The sequence below is a fragment of the Salvelinus namaycush genome, chromosome 8 (genome assembly GCF_016432855.1).
Source record: "Salvelinus namaycush isolate Seneca chromosome 8, SaNama_1.0, whole genome shotgun sequence".
Lineage (NCBI taxonomy): Eukaryota > Metazoa > Chordata > Actinopteri > Salmoniformes > Salmonidae > Salvelinus > Salvelinus namaycush.
The window spans coordinates 46,727,042-46,747,032 of NC_052314.1; the positions used below are offsets into that span (position 1 = coordinate 46,727,042).

At 41.6% G+C, this 19,991-nt stretch overlaps 2 protein-coding genes across 2 annotated transcripts; both read right to left on the reverse strand.

Annotated features, from left to right (window-relative positions):
* Positions 1-8,762: 8,762 nt before the first annotated feature.
* On the reverse strand, positions 8,763-14,572 carry LOC120052159 (dual specificity protein phosphatase 3-like). The gene is made up of 3 exons (XM_038998991.1): positions 14,451-14,572; positions 9,492-9,724; positions 8,763-8,971 (listed from the first exon to the last, which is right to left on the reverse strand). The coding sequence occupies exons 1-3, from the start codon at positions 14,570-14,572 to the stop codon at positions 8,763-8,765; spliced, it is 564 nt and encodes a 187-aa protein (XP_038854919.1).
* Positions 14,573-16,914: 2,342 nt separating this feature from the next.
* LOC120051943 (prolactin-2) lies at positions 16,915-19,425 on the reverse strand. Its single transcript, XM_038998823.1, has 5 exons — positions 19,386-19,425; positions 19,183-19,295; positions 18,000-18,107; positions 17,280-17,462; positions 16,915-17,103 (listed from the first exon to the last, which is right to left on the reverse strand). Exons 1-5 carry the CDS (start codon positions 19,423-19,425, stop codon positions 16,915-16,917), a joined length of 633 nt encoding a protein of 210 aa, XP_038854751.1.
* Between the last annotated feature and the right edge of the window lie 566 nt (positions 19,426-19,991).

Genomic DNA, 19,991 nt, shown 5'->3' on the forward strand with positions numbered 1-19,991 from the left:
TTTCTGTTCATTGTTTTAAAATAAAATATTTGTATGGTTGTTGTTGCTAGTCTACTCGCAATATATGTATCTAATAAATACATACTGTCTTTCTGTCTTTATCTGTCTTGTTACAGGGTCTGTTTTGAACTTGAACCTGAATAAGCACAGTACCATGAACTCCATGTGAGGTTGATTTAGATTGTTGTGGAGGAGATGACATCATAAAGGCAGTCTTCCTCTCCACCAATCCCAGCCTGTCTTTCCCACCCTTGTTCACTGTGCAACAGATAGACTGTCAGAGCTTCAAAACAGAGCTGCTCCCTCCGGGTCAGACAGGTTGCAAACGTCTCTGAGTTCACAGAGTAACACACACACACACACACAGGCTGACAGACTCACTCAGACATCCGTTACAGATTTTTCTGCTCAGGAGAGTGCTTGCAGCACCCCAGAAAGGCACAAAAATAGCACACACACACACACTTTCACTCTCACATACACACACTCATCAAATTGCATTACATTAAAAAAGGACACTACTTATTGCTCAAACCCACATTTGAAACCTTGCAGATACTGTATATGAGACTGTAGCGTGTGAGTAATGTGAAGTGTCTATGTCATCAATACAATGTTTGAGCACGTGCCTGGGTACAGGTTAATTCAAGCATGAGTTTCTTCACTCTGTGAATCTAAATAGCCTGCCGTCCACGCGTCATATAGTATATACAACAATACCGCCCAACCCCCTCTACACACACTCATGCAAAACAGTGTTACATAAGCAGTAGCAGTGCGTGGGTAAAATCACTGGGGAAGCTGAGCAATATTACAACCTATGTGTTGTGATAACTGTGTTGTTTGCTCTATAATCTGTTAATTCATATGCCTTGCAACCGTGATATATACTGTAGGTCTAAAGGTCGAGACAATAAGAAAACAGTGGCAGAATTAATTCAACCACACCTTTGTTTTATCACAAAGCCAGATAGCAACCTCTGTCCAGTGAAGTCCACAAAGCATATTGCAGGTACAGTAACAGACAGTTACATGACCTACAGCATGGTCAAGCAAGTTAATGTTTCTGACATTTTCAGACCACTAAACAAATTGATTTAGAACTACAGAGAGTTACCGCAAGTCACAAAGAAAACAGGAGCTGCCTCCACTATTCCTGCACCATTTCAACTTCAACAGTTCAGCATCATCAAATCACCTTTGCTTAGTCTAATACAGTGACAACTAAAAGGTAGCAAAAAAAAATTATTCCAATCAACATGGATATGTTTAACTATTCTTGTGGGGACCAGCCATCCCCACAAGAATTGTAAACTAACAAGAATTTGACCAACTGGGGACATTTTGTTAGTCAAGGTCAAATGCTATTTCTAAGGGGTTTAGTGTTAAGGTTAGAATTGATGTTAGGAGCTAGGGTTAATTTTAGGGTAATAAGCTAGGGTTAAGGGTTGGGATTAGGTTTTTGGGTTAGGGAAAATAGGATTTTGAATGGGACTGAATTGTGTGTCCCCACAAGGTTAGCTGTGCGTGTGTGTGCGCGCAAGTAGAAAAACATGTTGACTCACCCTACCTGTAGAGAAACACCAATGGCATCCTCCTCTCTTTCATGTTGGCGAAACGGTCTAGAAACGATCTATCACTCTTTCTGGCATACAGTACACTATACTTTTTTGTTGTCCTAGGCTACCTGGCTAAAATGCTTGCTCGCTATCCTAACTTCCATTCATGTGCAACATTAGTAGTTAACATTAGCCTTCTACATATAGCTACATATTGAACTTTCATCCTCTCAGGCCAGGGGCACAACAATGTATGAATTAATGGTTGGATCAGAATTGCCGTTATAATCATTGGCCAGTATGGAGAATTAAGTAAAACTACAATTCCAAATCCCTATCTCCATCCATGGCTAATTTAGGATAGGGCCAATTTTAGCTAGCTAGCTAGCTAGCCATTGGAGGACAACACAACGATATGCAACAATTCAAGTTTTTCTGTCAATTACGTATGCTCTCAATGGGATTTGATTGCAGTGATGCAAAATTCCAAGCTGATTTCCCTTGACACTTTTTTGTTGGTGCGCCATGACCATTCACCTTTGAACTTGCTCCGTTTAGCTCAACACTGATTGGCAAAGAATGTTATACCCTTTTAATCAAAGGAGGCTAAATGCTTGCTGGCTTCCCTTGACTTCAATGCTACGGGCGGCAACAATGTCATACTCGTTTGGACCAGACAGCATCAGATAGATGGCCTACCTGTAGAGAGACAGAGGGGAGCTGTTTTGCTCGTATTCACAGTGTCTCAGAGTAAGAGAGCTGATCTAGGATCAGTTCCCACTTTCAAGTAATAATTTGTATTATTCTTATCTAAAAGGCTAAACTTATCCTAGATCAGCACTCCTACTCTGAGACGCTTTGTGAATACAGGTCCAGTTACCCCCATCCTACCCCATTCCTAACGGTATGCAGGCATTACAGGAATATCAGCAGAGCCAGCCCCAGACCAGTTGACACAGACAGAGAACACCAAATGTTGTCCAGCCTGATATATTGCTGCTCACATAAAGGTTATAGTGGACTCAATCCCCCTGCTGGTCAATAGCAGAATCTCTACACAACTGTTTCAATAGTGTCAGTATACCTGGTATTCACTGAAGAAATACAATTTGAAAAAATAACGACAAAACTAAATAAGAAATACTATCTGTACTTTCTGGTTTCTTCTTTTTAAAAAACAGCTAAATAACAGTTTCACTATGTTCAGTTCATGCAAATTATTAAATCTGAAATATAATGTGCAGCTGCTCTTTTACCATTGTACCACAGCACTCTCACCAGGACAAACTGATGAATGTCCCAAACTAGTTATTTTACTTACTTACTGCCCTCTGCAATGTTTGGAAAATACTTGACAGGTGACAACAATAAAGCTCATCATTAGGCTAGTCCCACATGGCACCCTATTCTGTTGACCAGAGCCCTATTGGCCTGTATCATGAAAAGAGCAATAACAATCACAGGTGTTATTTGAGATCAAGTGCATCGACCAGTGTTTTGTCCGTAAAAGGTGAGCTTCTGTGCCAACGAGAACCGATACGTACACAGAACTTACTTTGCATAATGATTCAGTAATAGAGATAAACATGTCAATGATGTGCAGATACAAATAAAATGCATTTCTGTTTTACTTCAATCATATTTCTTAGCCTACATACAATAAAACAAACATCAAAATTGCACATTTAATATAAAGTACATACAGTACCAGTCAAAAGTTTGGACACCTACTCATTCAAGGGTTTTTATTTTTACTATTTTCTACATTGTAGAATCAAATCAAATTTATTTATATAGCCCTTCGTACATCAGCTAATATCTCAAAGTGCTGTACAGAAACCCAGCCTAAAACCCCAAACAGCAAGCAATGCAGGTGAAGAAGCACGGTGGCTCAGAAAAACTCCCTAGAAAGGCCAAAACCTAGGAAGAAACCTAGAGAAGAACCAGGCTATGAGGGGTGGCCACTCTTCTTCTGGCTGTGCCGGGTGGAGATTATAACAGAACATGGCCAAGATGTTCAAATGTTCATAAATGACCAGCATGGTCAAATAATAATAATCACAGTAGTTGTCGAGGGTGCAGCAAGTCCGCACCTCAGGAGTAAATGTCAGTTGGCTTTTCATAGCCGATCATTAAGAGTATCTCTACCGCTCCTGCTGTCTCTAGAGAGTTGAAAACAGCAGGTCTGGGACAGGTAGCAGGTCTGGGACAGGTAGCACGTCCGGTGAACAGGTCAGGGTTCCATAGCCGCAGGCAGAACAGTTGAAACTGGAGCAGCAGCACGGCCAGGTGGACTGGGGACAGCAAGGAGTCATCATGCCAGGTAGTCCTGAGGCATGGTCCTAGGGCTCAGGTCCTCCGAGAGAAAGAAAGAGAGAATTAGAGAGAGCATACTTAAATTCACACAGGACACCAGATAAGACAGGAGAAGTACTCCAGATATAACAAACTGACTCTAGCCCCCTGACACATAAACTACTGCAGCATAAATACTGGAGGCTGAGACCGGAGGGGTCAGGAGACACTGTGGCCCCATCCGATGATACCCCCGGACAGGGCCAAACAGGAAGGATATAACCCCACCCACTTTGCCAAAGCACAGCCCCCACACCACTAGAGGGATATCTTCAACCACCAACTTACCATCCTGAGACAAGGCCGAGTATAGCCCACAAAGATCTCCGCCACGGCGCAACCCAGGGGGGGGCGCCAACCCAGACAGGAAGATCACGTCAGTGACTCAACCCACTCAAGTGACGCACCCCTCCTAGGGACGGCATGAAAGAGCACCAGTAAGCCAGTGACTCAGCCCCTGTAATAGGGTTAGAGGCAGAGAATCCCAGTGGAGAGAGGGGAACCGGCCAGGCAGAGACAGCAAGGGCGGTTCGTTGCTCCAGAGCCTTTCCGTTCACCTTCACACTCCTGGGCCAGACTACACTCAATCATATGACCCACTGAAGAGATGAGTCTTCAGTAAAGACTTAAAAGTTGAGACCGAGTCTGCGTCTCTCACATGGGTAGGCAGACCATTCCATAAAAATGGAGATCTATAGGAGAAAGCTCTGCCTCCAGCTGTTTGCTTAGAAATTCTAGGGACAATTAGGAGGCCTGCGTCTTGTGACCGTAGCGTACGTGTAGGTATGTACGGCAGGACCAAATCGGAAAGATAGGTAGGAGCAAGCCCATGTAATGCTTTGTAGGTTAGCAGTAAAACCTTGAAATCAGCCCTTGCCTTAACAGGAAGCCAGTGTAGGGAGGCTAGCACTGGAGTAATATGATAACATTTTTGGGTTCTAGTCAGGATTCTAGCAGCCGTATTTAGCACTAACTGAAGTTTATTTAGTGCTTTATCCGGGTAACTTTTCTGCATCATTTTTGGACAGAAAGTTTCTGATTTTTGCAATGTTACGTAGATGGAAAAAAGCTGTCCTTGAAACAGTCTTGATATGTTCGTCAAAAGAGAGATCAGGGTCCAGAGTAACGCCGAGGTCCTTCACAGTTTTATTTGAGACGACTTTACAACCATCAAGATTAATTGTCAGATTCAGCAGAAGATCTCTTTGTTTCTTGGGACCTAGAACAAGCAGTTTAAGTTTAAAAGTAGAACGTTTTCAGCCATCCACTTCCTTATGTCTGAAACACAGGCTTCTAGCGAGGGCAATTTTGGGGCTTCACCATGTTTCATTGAAATGTACAGCTGTGTGTCATCCGCATAGCAGTGAAAGTTAACATTATGTTTTCGAATGACATCCCCAAGAGGTAAAATATATAGTGAAAACAATAGTGGTCCTAAAACGGAACCTTGAGGAACACCGAAATGTACAGTTGATTTGTCAGAGGACAAACCATTCACAGAGACAAACTTTCCGACAGATAAGATCTAAACCAGGCCAGAACTTGTCCGTGTAGACCAATTTGGGTTTCCAATCTCTCCAAAAGAATGTGGTGATCGATGGTATCAAAGGCAGCACTAAGGTCTAGGAGCACGAGGACAGATGCAGAGCGTTGGTCTGACGCCATTAAAAGGTCATTTACCACCTTCACAAGTGCAGTCTCAGTGCTATGATGGGGTCTAAAACCAGACTGAAGCATTTCGTATACATTGTTTGTCTTCAGGAAGGCAGTGAGTTGCTTCGCAACAGCTTTTTCAAAAATATTTGAGAGGAATGGAAGATTCGATATAGGCCGATAGTTTTTTATATTTTCTGGGTCAAGGTTTGGCTTTTTCAAGAGAGGTTTTATTACTGCCACTTTTAGTGAGTTTGGTACACATCCGGTGGATAGAGAGACGTTTATTATGTTCAACATAGGAGGGCCAAGCACAGGAAGCAGCTCTTTCAGTAGTTTAGTTGGAATAGGGTCCAGTATGCAGCTTGAAGGTTTAGAGGCCATGATTATTTTCATCATTGTGTCAAGAGATATAGTACTAAAACACTTGAGTGTCTCACTTGATCCTAGGTCCTGGCAGAGTTGTACAGACTCAGGACAGCTGAGCTTTGGAGGAATACACAGATTTAAAGAGGAGTCTGTAATTTGCTTTCTAATGATCATGATCTTTTCCTCAAAGAAGTTCATGAATTTATTACTGCTGAAGTGAAAGCCATCCGCACTTGGGGAATGTTGCTTTTAAGTTAGCTTTGCGACAATATCAAAAATAAATTTCAGATTGTTCTTATTTTCCTCAATTAAGTTGGAAAAATAGGATTATCGAGCAGCAGTGAGGGCTCTTCGATACTGCACGGTACTGTCTTTCCAAGCTAGTCGGACGACTTCCAGAAGACTTCCAGAATAATAGTGAAGACATCAAAACTATGAAACAACACATATGGAATAATGTAGTAACCAAAAAAGTGTTAAACAAAAAAGTGTTAAACAGTAGCCACTGTTTGCCTTGACAGCTTTGCACACGCTTGGCATTCTCTCAACCAGCTTCATGAGGTAGTCACCTGAAATGCATTTAAATTAACAGGTGTGCCTTGTTAAAAGTTCATTTGTGGAATGTCTTTCCTCCTTAATGCGTTTGAGCCAATCAGTTGTGTTGTGACAAGATAGGGGTGGTATACAGAAGATAGCCCTATTTGGTAAAATACCAAGTCCATATTATGTCAAGAACAGATCAAATAAGCAAAGAGAAATGACAGTCCATCATTGCTTTAAGACATGAAGGTCAGTCAATGCAGAACATTTCAAGAACTTTGAAAGTTTCTTCAAGTGCAGTCGCAAAAACCATCAAGCGCTATGATGAAACTGGCTCTCATGAGGACCGCCACAGGAAAGGAAGACCCATAGTTACCTCTGCTGCAGAGGATAATTTAATCAGAGTTACCAGCCTCAGAAATTGCTGCCCAAATATATGCTTCACAGAGTTCAAGTAACAGACACATCTCAACATCAACTGTTCAGAGGAGACTGTGTAAATCAGGCCTTCATGGTCGAATTGCTGCAAAGAAACCACTACTAAAGGACACCAATAAGAAGAAGAGACTTGCTTGGGCCAAGAAACACTAGCAATGGACATTAGACCGGTGTAAATTTGCCTTTTTGGTCTGATGAGTCCAAATTTGAGATTTTTGGTTCCAACTGCCGTGTTTTTGTGGGACGCAGAGTAGGTGAACAGATGATCTCTGCATGTGTGGTTCCCACCGTGAAGCATGGAGGAGGAGGTGTGACACTGTCAGTGATTTATTTACAATTCAAGGCACACTTAACCAGCATGGCTACCACAGCCTTCTGCAGCTATATGCCATCCCATCTGGTTTGTGTTTAGTGGGGCTATCATTTGTTTTTCTACAGGACAATGACCCAACACACCTCCACGCTGTGTAAGAGCTATTTGACCAAGAAGAAGAGTGATGGAGTGCTGCATCAGATGACCTGGCCTCCACAATCACCTGACCTCAACCCAATTGAGATGGTTCGGGATGAGTTGGACCGCAGAGTGAAGAGAATGCAGCCAACAAGTGCTCAGCATATGTGGGAACTCCTTCAAGACTGTTGGAAAAGCATTCCAGGTGAAGCTGGTTGAGAGAATGCCAAGAGTGTGCAAAACTGTCATCAAGGCAAAGGGTGGCTACTTTGAAGAATCTCAAATATAAACTATATTTAAATTTGTTTAACACTTTTTTGGTTACTACATGATTCCATATTTGTTATTTCATAGTTTTGATGTCTTCACTATTATTCTACAACATAGAAAATATAAAAAATAAAGAAAAACCATTGAATGAGTAGGTGAGTCCAAACTTTTGACTGGTACTGTAGGTTAACCATATTTATACTACATAAATCTCTACTAACTAAAAAGTAATTAAATATACTTCACATTCTGGCAGTGTTTACATCGTAGACCGTAAAAAACAGTGAATACAGTGAATTGGATAGATCATTAATTTGGTGTGTCACGATCTGTGTTACCAGCAGTGGGAAGATGTGAAATAATATTATAGAACAGATGGGATTGGGAGGACTGCATGTCATACAAACGATTGGTCAGGGGCCTTAGTTTAGTCCTCATGCCGTGTGTGTGTGTGTGTGTGTGTGTGTGTGTGTGTGTGTGTGTGTGTGTGTGTGTGTGTGTGTGTGTGTGTGTGTGTGTGTGTGTGTGTGTGTGTGTGTGTGTGTGTGTGTGTGTGTGTGTGTGTGTGTGTAAGAATATAGCATGATCTCAGTAAGACTGTAGGCCATATGTAAACCATGACAGTTTCTCATAAATGTGAAGAAAAAACAACATGGTACAGCAAAATGAGAACTATTTCTTATTTAGACACTCAAATGGAACAGAAGGAAAAGTAAACTTGACAACATAACCATTCAATGGTTCTCTAGAAATCACCTTGACGAGTAGATGCAAGCTCCACAGCACAGAGGCTAGAAAAGACTGGCAGTGTGAAGGAAGGAATTGGATGGAGAGACGGAGGGGGAGTTGTAGGGATGGTAGCAACATTGTTCCTGAGTGTGAGGGTTCCTCCCTGATTCAGAGGGGTTGGGTTAAATGCACTTGTGTACAGTGCCTTTCTGAATATAAATCAAAGGACAAGCCATGCTTGAGCCAGCCTACAAGACAAGGATGGCAGTCAGTGAATGTGTGTATCTGTGTACATTTACAGGTACATACTTTCCAGGTGTCCTAAATACCTACACACTTTCACATGTCTGTTTATCTGTACATACTTATAGGGTATGAGTATAGGGGAAAGAAAACCGTCATTGGTTCCAGAACTTTCCTTCGGCAGCCAGCATTTCGTTGAGACGACACAGCTGGCGCAGGAAGCCGTCGTTAGGGCCGATCTCTCTCTTCTGTCGTACCATGGACAGGGCGGACCAAATGTCCATCCTGTGGCGCAGCATCAGGTAGGCGATGACCAGTGTTGGGGAGCGGCTGTAGCCCTCTCTGCAGTGAACGCACACTTTACCTGAGGGACATGGAGAAGGGTTTTAGGTCAGAGAGAACGGGACACAATATTGCAACAAATAAGGATAAAATATTACATAAAATACTGGAATAAAATGTTGCGTCAAAATGTATTTCATTTAATATTTCTAAATTGAGACAATTCTGCATTTGAATTCAACTCAATTTCCAGTTTCTACATGCACGATGCCAAAAATCTATTAAAATAGAATTGATTCTTCTGAAGTCGACTCTGCATCCATCCCTGGTGTGACTGTGTTGAAACTGAGTCATCTCATTAGACCACAAAAGCCCATTTTCATAATCTTAGTGTGATGAGGTCATGTACTGTAATGTATTATGTTCCACTGATCTCATGCAGAGGCTCACACCAAAACAATTAACTGTTACCTTACTCTTCCCGTCTTTGTTTTATCTTAAAAGAAAAAGAGGTGGCTAACTATCGCTCTAAGTGTTTTGCTCCGTCGGCCTGCACCTGTCAGGTGTGCATTTTCCCTTGTCTCAGAAAGGTTTTATCTTACCCTTCCCATCTTTGTGTGCCAAGGCCTTCTCGATGAAGTTCGCCCCCTCCTCGAAGTAGATGCTGAGGTCAAAGTGGTCTGTATCACTGGCGCCCATGCCGTGGTATGTGATGCCTGTGCCAGCGTAGAACTCCGCGTTGGTGTTGACGTGCATGAAGGAGTTGCCTTCTGCTGCATTCAGAATGTGGGTGATGCCTAGCTTCTTCAGACGCATCGTGTTCATGGCCACAATACTAAAAAACAAAGTGCTGTAGGTGTCATAACCATTACAAACCTAGAGTGGTACTATATACAGGCATATACAATGCCTTCAGAAGGTATTCATACCCCTTGACTTATTTCACATTTTGTTGTTACATCCTGAATTCAAAATGGCTTAAATAAATTTTTGCACCCATCTACACAGAATACCCCATAATGACAAAGTGAAAACATGTTTCTAAATGTTTGCTAATTTATTTGAAATGAAATACAGAAATATCTCATTTACATAAGTATGCCCTCCCCTGAGTCAACACTTTGTAGATCACCCTTGGCAACCATTACAGCTGTGAGTCTTTCTGGATAAGTCTCTAAGAACTTTCCACACCTGGATTGTGCAACATTTGCCAATTTATTTATTTTTATTCTTCAAACTCTGTCAAATTGGTTGTTGATCATTGCTAAACAACAATTTTCAGGTCTTACCATAGATTTTCAAGTAGATTTAAGTCAAAACTCAACTTGCCCACTCAGGAACATCCACTGTCTTCTTGGTATGCAAGTCCAGTGAAGATTTGGCCTTGTGTTTTATGTTATTGTCCTGCTGAAAGGTGAATTAATCTCCCAGTGTCTGGTGGAAAGCAGATTGAACCAGCTTTTCCTCTAGGATTTTGCCTGTACTTAGCTCCATTCCGTTTCTTGTTATCCTGAAAAACTCCTTAATGATTACAAGCATACCCATAACATGATGCAGCCACCACTATGCTTCAAAATATGGAGAGTGGTACTCAGTAATGTGTTGTATTAGATTTGCCCCAAACATAACACTTTGTATTCAAGTTAATTGCTTTGTCACATTTTTTGCAGTATTACTTTAGTGCCTTGTTGCAAACAGGATGCATGTTTTAGAATATTTTTATTCTGTACAGGCTTCCTTATGTTCACTCTGTCAATTAGGTTGGTATTGTGGACTGACTAAAATGTTGTTGATGCATCTTCAGTTTTCTCCTATCACAGACTTTGAACTCGGTAACTGTTTTATCATTGGCCTCATGGTGAAATCCCTGAGCAGTTTCCTTCCTCCCCGGCAACTGAGTTAGGAAGGACGCCTGTATTTTTCTAGTGACTGGGTGTATTAATACACCATCCAAAGTGTAATTAATAACTTCACCATGCTCAAGGGGATATTATTCAATGTTAAAAAAATTTTTTTAACCCATCTACCATCAACCTTCTTTGCAAGGCATTGGAAAATCTCCCTGGTCTTTTTGGTTGAATCTGTGTTTGAAATTCACTGCCCCGACTGAGAAACATTACAGATAATTGTGTGTGGGTTACAGAGATGAAGTACTCCTTCAAAAATCATGCTAAACACAATATTATTGCACATAGAGTGAGTCTATACAACTTATGTTATTACTTATTTCAGCTTTTCATTTTTTATTAAATTGTATACTTAAAAAAAAACATAATTACTCTTTGATAGTATGGTTTATTGTGTGAATGATAGTGACCAAAAATCTAAATTGAATCTATTTTAAAAAATCAGGCTGTAACACAAAATATGGAAATGTCAAGGGTGTGAACACTTTCTTAAGTGGTATAAAGTTGTACAGGGGTGTGTAATTAGCTGTGTCATTACCAGTGTCCATTTTAGCATGTAAATCTTGGTGGGGCAAAACTTTAAAAAATAAGAATTTTGGTGCATGCCAGCAAAGCCAATACACAACACAACACTAAACAATACATTAATTGCACTGTAACGGTGACAAACGGTACCCTCAAACCCTCAAAGGCCTACATAAAGCTGACCCAAGAGAACAATTTTATTTTCAGCAACATGGAGTGAATCCTTACCACCGTTACACATGGCTATCAGCAGAGCCTTGTCTGGCAGCGAAACAGTTAATCCAGCCTCATTTACTGCCTTTAAAAAAACATAGCTGATATGGCTAACTTGCTTAGACAAATATGGTGTCTACTGGCAATGGAGATGTACAAACTATGGCATAAGGGGACAGCGAGCAGATAAGAGGCAGTCCGTAATTTCGATTAAGACGTTAATGAGCGAGCTAGGACGGATGTTGTCAATAACTATTTGTTCAGCACTTTTGAAATGTACAGAGACAGAATTCAGAACATGGGACGTTCTTACAGTATTCTCCCTGTACACCAAGTCAGAACTGTAGGACAAATAAAGGGGGCATATAAGCAGACAATGAAAGCTCTTACAATATTTGATGATTACATTTCTCTAGAACAGGCTATAGGCTTCATGTGCACCACCAACAGCTAACAGCTTACTACACAACATACACAACATTACTTTCTTAGCTACATTATACATATCTCCCTGGCATATTACATCATTTATGCAGCAGCATACAAGACCATTTTGGATCACGTTGTTGTGCTGGGGTCACTTGAACAGGAAGGTGGCGCAACGGTCTTTCGTGGGAACATTTTGTCATCAAACGTTGTTATCAAAAATCTGGCGTTCTCTGGATTTATGGTGCTTTCAAGACAACTGGGAACTCTGGTGGAAAAAAACAAGGTCAGATCATGATGTCATTGATCTTCAGGTCAGAGCTCTAAAATGAGGCCAGAGTTCCCGACATGGAATTCCGAGTTGGATGACTGTTCAAAACGTATTTTCCCAGTCTGAGTTTTCTTTTTTTTTTCCAGAGTTCCCAGTTGTCTTGAACTCACTGAAGTCTGAGATTCCCAAGTTCCGAGTTTCCAGTTGTTTTGAACGCGGCAGAAGTCGTGCTGGATTGACAGCATGGCCAATGTTGAATGTTTATCCTTATAAGCTTGGAAAAGAGACCCTTAAACCCAGACTTGGACCACACACCCACTCCACTGAATAGCAGGCGAGTGATTGCTCAGCAGGCAAGTTTGCAGTTAGCCACTGATTCCTTCCAAACCACTCATTGTTGAATTTGCCATTTCTAAACTCAGCAAAAAAAGAAACATCCTCTCACTGTCAACTGCATTTATTTTCAGCAAACTTAACATGGTTAAATATTTGTATGAACATAAGATTCAACAACTGAGACATAAACTGAACAAGTTCTACAGACATGTGACTAACAGAAGTAACAGTCAGTACTGGTGTGGCCACCAGCTGCATTAAGTACTGCAGTGCATCCTCATCATGGACTGCACCAGATTTGCCAGTTCTTGCTGTGAGATGTTACCCACTCTTCCACCAAGGCACCTGCAAGTTCCCGGACATTTCTGGGGGCATGGCCCTAGCCCTCACCCTTCCATCCAACAGGTCCAAGAGGTGCTCAATAGAATTGAGATCCGGGCTCTTCGCTGGCCATGGCAAACACTGGCAAACACTGACATTCCTGAAATCACGCACAGAACGAGTCGTATGGCTGGTGGCATTGTCATGCTGGAGGGTCATGTCAGGGTGAGCCTGCAGGAAGGGTACCACATGAGGGAGGAGGATGTCTTCCCTGTAACGCACAGCGTTGAGATTGCCTGCAATGACAACAAGCTCAGTCCGATGATGCTGTGACACTCCGCCCCAGACCATGACGACGGACCCTCCACCTCCAAATCGATCCTGCTCCAGAGTACAGGCCTCGGTGTAACGCTCATTCCTTCAACCATAAACGCGAATCCGACCATCACCCCTGGTGAGACAAAACCGCGACTCGTCAGTGAAGAGCACTTTTTTCAAGTCCTGTCTGGTCCAGCGACGGTGGGTTTGTGCCCATAGGCAACTTTGTTGCCGGTGATAACGCTAATAACGTTTCAATCGGGGACATCACTCGCTTTGAGACCTTGAAGTAGTTGTTCCCCTTACTCTGCAAGGGCCGCGGCTTTTGTGGAGCGATGGGTATCGATGCTTCGAGGGTGGTTGTTGTCGATGTGTGCCGAGGGTCCCTGGTTCGAGCCCAGGTAGGGGCGAGGAGAGGGACGGAAGCTATACTGTTACATAATCAGTTTTGTTTCAGTATGGCTTTTGTCAATAAATGTTTAATTTAAAAATCAGGATGATAAAATAAACAAATAAAATGAAAACAAATTATTTTCACAACATAGGCTGCTGTAGTCCTATTGGCTATCAGATGTAACTACACTGAGCGTACAAAACATTAGGAACACCTTTCTAATATTGAGTTGCTCCACCTTTTGCCCTCATAACAGCCTCAATTCGTTGGGGCAAGGTGTCAAAAGTGTTCCACAGGGATGCTGACCCATGTTTACTCCAATGCTTCCCACTGTGGTGTCAAGTTGGCTATACAGTATGACATTCGGGTGTGTCATTTGGGTGGTGGACCATTCTTGATACACACGGGAATCTGTCAAGCGTGAAAAACCCAGCAGCGTTGCAGTTCTTGACACACAAACCGGTGCGCCTGGCACCTACTACCATAACCCGTTCAAAGGTAACTCAATATTTTGTCTTGCACATTCACCCTCTGAATGGCACATATACACAATCAATGTCTCAATTGTCTCCAGGCTTAAAAATCATAATTTTTTGATTTAACAAGTGACATCAATAAGGGATCATCCTTCATCTGGATTAACCTGGTCAGTCTATGTCATGGAAAGAGCAGGTGTTCCTAATGTTTTGTACAATCAGTGTATATGACTGAGGCCAGTGGATGCACTTAGGCTATACTCCATGTTAATATCATAATACTAATACCTCATATTTAACTTCAGATAAGTGTTGCCAAGACCAAAGTTGATCGAATAACCTTATACACATTAACTCAAGCAAATGAAACTCACGCATTTCCAACATATATCCTGGGGAACACCTCGTCGACATGGTGTGTTGGCATGCTGTAGTAACCGTCACCGTTGGCACACAGATCATTGAGCTGCTGCACTGACACTTCATAGTCTGACATGTCAACTCGCGCTGACACGGTAGGCTGCTTGGTTGCGCTCTGATTTTACTTCATGCCTGCTTGACTAGAGCAGAGCTGTTAAATATGTCTAGCAGGTGTCGGTTTACAGATCGACCAGGAGAGGAGTCAGGTTTACACCCCGCTGTTGCATTGCTCTCTCACAGAGAGAGCCTCTGAGGGTCTGTGTGTTTTGAAAGCCTGCTTGTGCACGGCCCTCTCTCAAATGTATGTATATATATATACACATATACATACACATATACAGTACCTACAGTATGTTACCGTACAGTAATAACAATGTAATTGAGTACACACACAGTGCCTGCAGAAAGTTTGAACCCGGTTTCACATTTTAAAGTGATCTACAGTTCTGGTTGGACTGCAAGTACTCATGTTTTATAATGCAATAAAGATTTTATTTGGTATTTAGTGAAACAGTACATTGTGTATAGTATAAGGGAAGTTCTATAACTTCTTATGGCTGCAAGGGAAAGTACTGAGTAGCCAGTGAAATCGTGCCCATTTCAAACGGCCTCGTACTCAATTCTTGCTCGTACAATATGGATATTATTATTATTATTGGATAGAAAACACTTTCTAGTTTCTAAAACCGTTGGAATTATTTCTCTGAGTGAAACATAACTCATTTGGCAGCACTTTCCCTGACCAGGAAGTAGAATGTCAGAAATATATGATCTGTTCAACTTCCTGCCTATACATGGTCATGACATGTAGGAGTCTACGTACACTCCATACGCCTTCCTCTGGGTGTCAAGATGATGTGAGAGAAGAAATGTGTTTATCTTGGTCTGGGGTGGAATAAAAGCTATTTCTTTGACGTGACCGTCCACTTCCGGTACTCTGAAGCGCGCGACTTGGAAGTGCGATTGCCTTCTGTTTTGCTGCCGTAATGGATGACAACTATCTCCGGCTCGGAATTTATTTGATACATGTGACCATATCATCGTAATGTATGTTTTTTCAATATAGTTTAATCAGATTATTGAATTTTTTTCGGGAGTTTTGCCGTGTTCCGTTCTGTGACTTTGTTTACGTTGGAGAGATATGTAGCACTCGGCTAGTGCCCATGCTAAATGAAGAGGGAAAGTTGCCATTCTGAATCCAAACAACGACTCATCTGGACAAAGGACACCTTGTTCAACATTCTGATGAAAGATCAGCAAAAGTAAGACCCAATTTATGATGTTATTTCATATATCTGTCATGCATGTGAACTGGTCGTGGGCGCCCAAGTGTTTCTGGCTATTGTGGCTACGCTAATATAGCGCTACATTTTGTTTTCGCTGTAAAACATTTAATAAATCGGAAATATTGTCTGGAATCACAAGATGCCTGTCTTTCAATTGCTGCACACTATGTATTTTTCAGAAATGTTTTATGATGAGTAATTAGGTATTTGACGTTGGTGTCTGTAAATATTATGGCTGCTTTCGGTGCAATTTCTGATTGTAGCTGCAATGTAAACTATGATTTATACCTGAAATATGCACATTTTTCGAAAAAAACATATGCTATACAATAAATATGTTATCAGACTGTCATCTGATGAGGTTGTTTCTTGGTTAGTGGCTATTTATTTCTTTATTTGGCCGAATTTGTGATAGCTACTGATGGAGTAAAAAACTGATGGAGTAAGAAAAGTGGTGTCTTTTGCTAACGTGGTTAGCTAATAGATTTACATATTTTGTCTTCCCTGTAAAACATTTTAAAAATCGGACATGTTGGCTTGATTCACAAGATGTGTACCTTTCATATGCTGTATTGGACTTGTTAATGTGTGAAAGTTAAATATTTTTAAAAAAAATATATTTTGAATTTCGCGCCCTGCACTTGAAGTGGCTGTTGTCATATTGATCCCGACTTAGGGCTTGCAGCCCAAACAGGGTGACTTGAGAAATTGTATTCTAATGTGCAAATGTTATCATGATGGTCATTGGTCAACTATCAACTTAGCCCTCTGTATCTAGTAAGAATGACTTGGAGGGATGCTTTGTGTTATCTATAGAAATCATTGAAGATCATGATTATAAGTGCCAATATTAGGTTGAATATTGTTGATGAAATACATTACAGAACATAAACATAAACCTCTTGAGTTGTATATTACACTGGTAAAATGTGGTTCAGATGACAGGTGTTGAATATAATGTATAGTCTATGAATAGTCTAAAGGTAATGTAGATGACAGAGAGCATTAGTCATGATGTCACAAAATCAAACCAATCCCCTGAGTTCTCCTTCAAACGGCTAACCCATTTTGGCTCTGTCTGTATCAGTTTGAAAATAGAACAATCCCGAACCAAAATGGCTGACATTTTCTCCTAACATGTTTCTGGTCGCATTTTGGTAGCCCGGCATCGAAGGACCTTGAGGAAACTGTCGATTTTGTGGGAGTCCCTGCGGAAGCAGGACATAAGGAAGTGGAAGTTGATGAGGCGGGAGGTCTTGTCATTGCCGAGGTCTCCACCCTTGAAGGGCATTGAAGAAATGTACTGGGAGGAGGGGCCCATCTATAGAGAGAGAGAGAGAAAGGGAGACATTAAAAAAAAGCAGAAGATAGTGCAAAAAGGTTGTCACCTTGCACACAGTGTTCAATTGTTGAAATAAAACCACTAGTACATGTACAGTTTGGAATGCTTCACATGAAAACACACACACACACAGATAAACATTGTCAGTCACCCACCTTGTTGACCAGTATGTCCAGTCCGTCTCCCAGGCTCTTGGAGTAGTCCTGCAGTTCCCTGATCTTACTGCTGATGTCACCATTGGAGGGGTGTGGCAGAGTGGGCGCCTCAGAGGAGAGCAGAAGCAGGGGATCATTCCAGGCCAGAAGGAGAGAGCGAGCCAGGGAGATCAGCTCATTCTCCTGAGGAACACAATGGGTGAAGTCATGAAGGAAAGGTCGATTGATCCTGCACACTGTAGAATGCTCCTGCAGTTTTACTGAGTGCAACGCTCCAACCCAAAGGTCTTAATCAGGCTTGACAAAAGGGGAGTAGGAGTAGGGATTGGGGGTTTAGTCAAGGAAGGCCTTGTGCAGGTTGTTAAATGCACTGCTTTTTTAGAACGGGGTAAATACTAACGTATATATACCACAGGGAGGAGACAAACCCAGAGAGAGAGGAGAGGAAGGGTACATCTGAGTTAGGGGGCTTCCTCTCCTTGTCTTCTTTCCTTCATCTCCAAGACTCCACTAATCTAAGACTGCTGGATGCATATTGCTTACAGCTCTCCAATCCTCTCAGATCTGTGCCTAAGGGCTAGAGGTTGTTGCAGGACAGGGCTGTAGATTTGATCAATGAAGTGCTCACGCAGGTAGACTGGGAAAAGAGAGAAGGGGGAGAGATTATAACTAATAGAGAGATGAAAGAGATGAGTGAGGAGAGCACAGAGCTTTACTGACCGATACTCTGAGCGCTTGCTCCTTGTCCTTGGGTGTCTGGAGTGAGGAGGTGTGACACATAGACGGACGTGGCATCATCACTCGTCCCATTGGTGGGAAATGAGAGTCCTGAGAGAGAGAGGTGGAACGGCACAAAAGTGGTTAAAATAAGGTTAACTCAAGTTGAACATACTCTGACACATAATACTCTGAACATATTCATTTAACGAACAATACATACATATTGAACACAAACAGACCAGGTATACACACAGATACACATACGCACACGTGCATGGTTGTCCTATGGTTATTAACCTTCCTACAACTTTCTGGGAATGGTGCAGGATAGTTGTTTGGCTTTGGAACATTCTCAGCACATTTATAGAACGTTTCCTAAAAGTTCCAACATGGTTACATTTAATAAAACTTTTTGTAATGTTCTATCATTCTTCAACTGGTTTGGCATTGAGAATATTCTCAAATAGTTCAGAGAACATTAATTTCAGTTCTTCAGCATAATGTGTCCTACAGGTTTCCTCATGGTTCTATTTAAAATCATGTTCAGGTGGGTTGGCCGCACGCACTAATTGGCCACACCTGATCTTAATGAGTGCTTGTTTCCTTTAGAAATGGATTCTGTTTGAATTTTGTATTTGTAAAAAAAAAAACATGGCATATTAGCTCCATCCTGGTGGCGCAGTGGACTAATTCCATGGATAGAGGATGGAAGATTATAGGTTTGAACCACACTGATGCTGTGTCAAATAAATAAATAAAAAATGTTGCATGATGAATGCCAAAGGAAATGCATTTCCATGTGTCCCATCTGTGCTTAGAGTTCAAATAAGTTTACCCAAAATAATCTGAAAGTGTTATTGAAATATTCAATGAAAGTTAAGGAAGTTATTCAAAAACCTCCAAATAACATATAATTTCCATTCTTAGAGCTTTAATAAAACCTCCCAGGAAAACTTTTAATAAACCAGAGTTAAATATTCTCAGAACCTCCCTGCAAACTAAAGATAAACATTCCCAGAACAGGCAACATTTTCACTTCTGTTCTCAGAATGTTTAAAAAACGCTCAGTTTTACCAGTCAGGAAACGCATGGCTTCGTTCCCTAAACCAATGTGAAACCAAAAACATACGTTCCCACAACTTCCAAGCAACCAAATGTGCTAGCTGGGATGGTTGTTACTGACCAGGTCCTTGTTGAGGGAAGTGCTGAGAGAGTGAAGCTTGTCTGATCGCTGGGAAGCTCTCTCCATTAGGTCACTAAGGCCAATGGCATGACAGGACACAACTAGACACAGAACTAGAGGTGAGAGAGAGAGAGGTTTGGCTTTAGTCAACTTGCCTCCATCAAAAACTCTCACACGGACTAAACACACACGTTTCATCTCACCTGCTAAGTGGAGTTTGGTACCCTGGGATCGGCGAGCCATCTTTCTTTCTTTTCTCTTCTCTCCTTATCTTCTTGTCCTTCCTCTCCTGCTTTTTGGCTGTCGTTCCTTCTCGTCCCCCTTATATAGTGCCATTGTCTTTTTCATTTGTGAATGCATAAGTCTGGTGACTGTGCGTATTGTTCAGAACTAGTTTTCTCCTGATCACTAATGAGAAACATTCGGGGTGTCTGTCCCTTAGGTATGTACTCATCAATACCCATGGTATTTTTTAAGGTGAGATAGTGAGTTGGACAAAAGCTGTCGGAAAAAAAGAGAGGGGGGCTGGGGGGTGGTTGAAGGGCAATTAGATTCCATTAATATGATTTTTGAATGAAATCATTTATTCGTCCTACAAGGTGGGAACTACAGTACACTATGGAAATTTAGTTACTAATCGTTCCTGTCAAAAATGCTGTACAGCCTCTTTAACTGTCGTGTTATTCCCAGATTTGAGCGAACACCATGTCTTGTCTTTTTCCTGTTGTTAGATGTTTATTTGATAGTGTTGTTCCCTTTAGTTTGTCCACTGTGACCAATGTTCACAGCATTTGCTAAATGACCATCTT

Excerpts from the sequence above, each read along its gene's own strand:
- LOC120052159 (XM_038998991.1), bottom strand. The coding sequence starts at position 14,572 with ATGTCAGACTATGAAGTGTCAGTGCAGCAGCTCAATGATCTGTGTGCC. Across the intron at positions 9,725-14,450 it reads AGGATATATGTTGGAAATGC|TATTGTGGCCATGAACACGA; the intron begins GTGAGTTTCATT and ends TTTGTTTTTTAG. Across the intron at positions 8,972-9,491 it reads GGCACACAAAGATGGGAAGG|GTAAAGTGTGCGTTCACTGC; the intron begins GTAAGATAAAAC and ends CATGTCCCTCAG.
- LOC120051943 (XM_038998823.1), bottom strand. The coding sequence starts at position 19,425 with ATGGCTCGCCGATCCCAGGGTACCAAACTCCACTTAGCAG. Across the intron at positions 18,108-19,182 it reads CTTCCCTCAACAAGGACCTG|GACTCTCATTTCCCACCAAT; the intron begins GTCAGTAACAAC and ends TCTCTCTCTCAG. Across the intron at positions 17,104-17,279 it reads TGGACATACTGGTCAACAAG|ATGGGCCCCTCCTCCCAGTA; the intron begins GTGGGTGACTGA and ends CTCTCTCTATAG.